Source organism: Scyliorhinus torazame, chromosome 22, assembly GCF_047496885.1.
Source record: "Scyliorhinus torazame isolate Kashiwa2021f chromosome 22, sScyTor2.1, whole genome shotgun sequence".
Classification (NCBI taxonomy): domain Eukaryota; kingdom Metazoa; phylum Chordata; class Chondrichthyes; order Carcharhiniformes; family Scyliorhinidae; genus Scyliorhinus; species Scyliorhinus torazame.
This window is the reverse complement of record NC_092728.1, coordinates 19528101-19530344: the sequence shown is the minus strand read 5'-3', so window position 1 is coordinate 19530344 and position 2244 is coordinate 19528101. Positions and strand designations below refer to the sequence as shown.

The 2244-nt window shown below is 41.3% G+C and overlaps 1 protein-coding gene across 1 annotated transcript; it reads left to right on the top strand.

Moving 5' to 3' along the window:
- Nucleotides 1-813: 813 nt before the first annotated feature.
- On the top strand, nucleotides 814-1218 carry LOC140398948 (dolichyl-diphosphooligosaccharide--protein glycosyltransferase subunit 4). Its single transcript, XM_072487942.1, has one exon. The coding sequence runs from the start codon at nucleotides 884-886 to the stop codon at nucleotides 995-997; it is 114 nt and encodes a 37-aa protein (XP_072344043.1). The 5' UTR covers nucleotides 814-883; the 3' UTR covers nucleotides 998-1218.
- Nucleotides 1219-2244: the final 1026 nt, after the last annotated feature.

Below are 2244 nucleotides of genomic sequence, written 5' to 3'. Positions count from 1 at the left end.
ACGTGCAGACTCCGCACAGACAGTGACTCAGTGGGGAATCGAACCTGGGACCCTGGCACTGTGAAGCCACAGTGCTATCCACTTGTGCTGCCCAGCCACTTGTGCTACCATGCAGGTCAGTACCAACGGAGTGCCGCACTGTCGAAGGGTCAGTACTGAGGGAGTGCCGCACTGTCAGAGGGTCAGTGCTGAGGGAGCGCCACACTGTCGGAAGGTCAGTACCAAGGGAGCGCCACACTGTCGGAGGGTCTGTGCTGGGGGAGCGCTGCACTGTCGGAGGGTCAGTGCCAAGTGTTATGGGAGAGGCATTTTCAGAACCCCCAAAAATTATCATGAGTTCCACCAACCTCCCCCTTTAATGCTATTTGTTGCTTTTCCGAGCACACGGCTTGTTCCCCAGGAGTGGGATTACAATTATGGACACGTGGGTTTTTAAACACAAAACAATGTTTATTCCATGAACTCAACTTAACCTCTTAAATAAACATTGGATCTCTTAACACCCCTTACTTCAAAGATAACCCCAAAAATATTACAATACTAAATAATCCTTCAGTTATTCCTTTCAACATCCATGAGACTTAACACCTATAAACAGAAACACATCAGGTTAAAGGCTTTACTATTATGAGTTTAAATCACCCAAATGATCCAGAGATAGTCTTTCATGGCAGAGATCACAGCAGATCCAGCTCACTGCAAACACAGACACTCCCAAGCTCTTTTCAAACTGAAACTAAAAAACTGCAAAATGGCCGAACTGAGCTCGGCTCCACTCACTCTGACATCACTGTTTTCTTAAAGGTACATTGCTTGGAGACCCACAGTGCAGCTGTTGGAGAGACGTGGCTTTGGAGTGCAGCGGAAAGCCCCCTCTGGGAGGATGATCACAGACGTACAGCTAGCGATCTTTGCCAACATGTTGGGGGTATCCCTTTTCCTCCTTGTTGTCCTGTACCATTATGTTGCTGTTAACAACCCCAAGAAGCTGGAGTAATGGAGTAGCACTGGAGCGTAGTACTGTGACAGTGTGAAGATTAGGACCAATAATATATGAATTACTTTAAAAGATGGAAGCCAACTTAAATGAAACACAATGCACTTTGGACTTCGTCAGTACCACAATGAATAACAACTGCATTAATCGTGTTTTGTACACTGTACTAAGAAATATGCCTTGTCAATAAATATTTGATTTGAAAAAAAAAAAGAAAAAAAAAAAAAAAAAAGGTACATTGCTTAAACATCCATTTCTTAAAACTACTCTCACATGACACCCCCCCCCCCCCCCCCCAAGAAAAAAAAAAAACCATCAACTTCAAGATGGTTTCATTTTTCACCGTTGCACCATTCACTCTCAGAATTGCACACAGTGAAAATTGTTTTTCATTTCACAGAAAAAAACATGCAAACAGGCATAATAATATAGTCCATTTTTACAAACTTGCCCATGAACTCTTTCAGGTCAGTTTGTTTTTCCTCTGGAAGGTAACTTAACAATTCATCCCAATTTTTAAGAACATACTCATTTTCCAATTTAATTTGAGGGATGTCAAATTCACAGTCATCGGGATTTGGTTCGTCACTTTGAGTTAGAATCATTAAAACCTCCTTTTTCTCTCCTTCCCTTTCAAAGTACCTTTTAAGCATATTCACATGACACACTCGGTGAGTCTTCCCTCTATCTGGTGTTTTTACCACATAATTCACCTCACTTAATTTCCTTTCAATCTGATAAGGTCCACAAAACCTAGCTTTTAAAGGCTCCCCTACCACTGGTAACAACACTAAAACTTTATCTCCACTGGCAAAACAACAAACTTTGGATTTCTTGTCCGCTACCCGTTACATCACATTTTGTGCAACTTTCAAATGCTGTCTAGCCAATTCACCTGCTCTATTTAATCGTTCCCTAAAACTTGACACGTAATCCAATAGTATAATTTCCGATTTCTCACCCACCAATTTTTCCTTAATCAATTTAAGTGGTCCTCTTGCTTCATAACCAAAAATTAGTTCAAAAGGACTAAATTTGGTAGACTCATTAGGTGCATCCCTAATTGCAAACAATACGAATGGGATTCCTTTATCCCAATCCTCTGGATAATCTTGACAATAAGCCCTCAACATTGTCTTTAATGTCTGATGCCACCTTTCTAACCCTCCCTGCGATTCTGGATGGTACGCAGTTGATTTAAATTGTTTTATTCCTGAGCTATCCAGAACTTCTTTGAATAACTTTGA

Excerpts from the sequence above, each read along its gene's own strand:
- LOC140398948 (XM_072487942.1), top strand. The coding sequence starts at position 884 with ATGATCACAGACGTACAGCTAGCGATCTTTGCCAACATGTTGGGGGTA.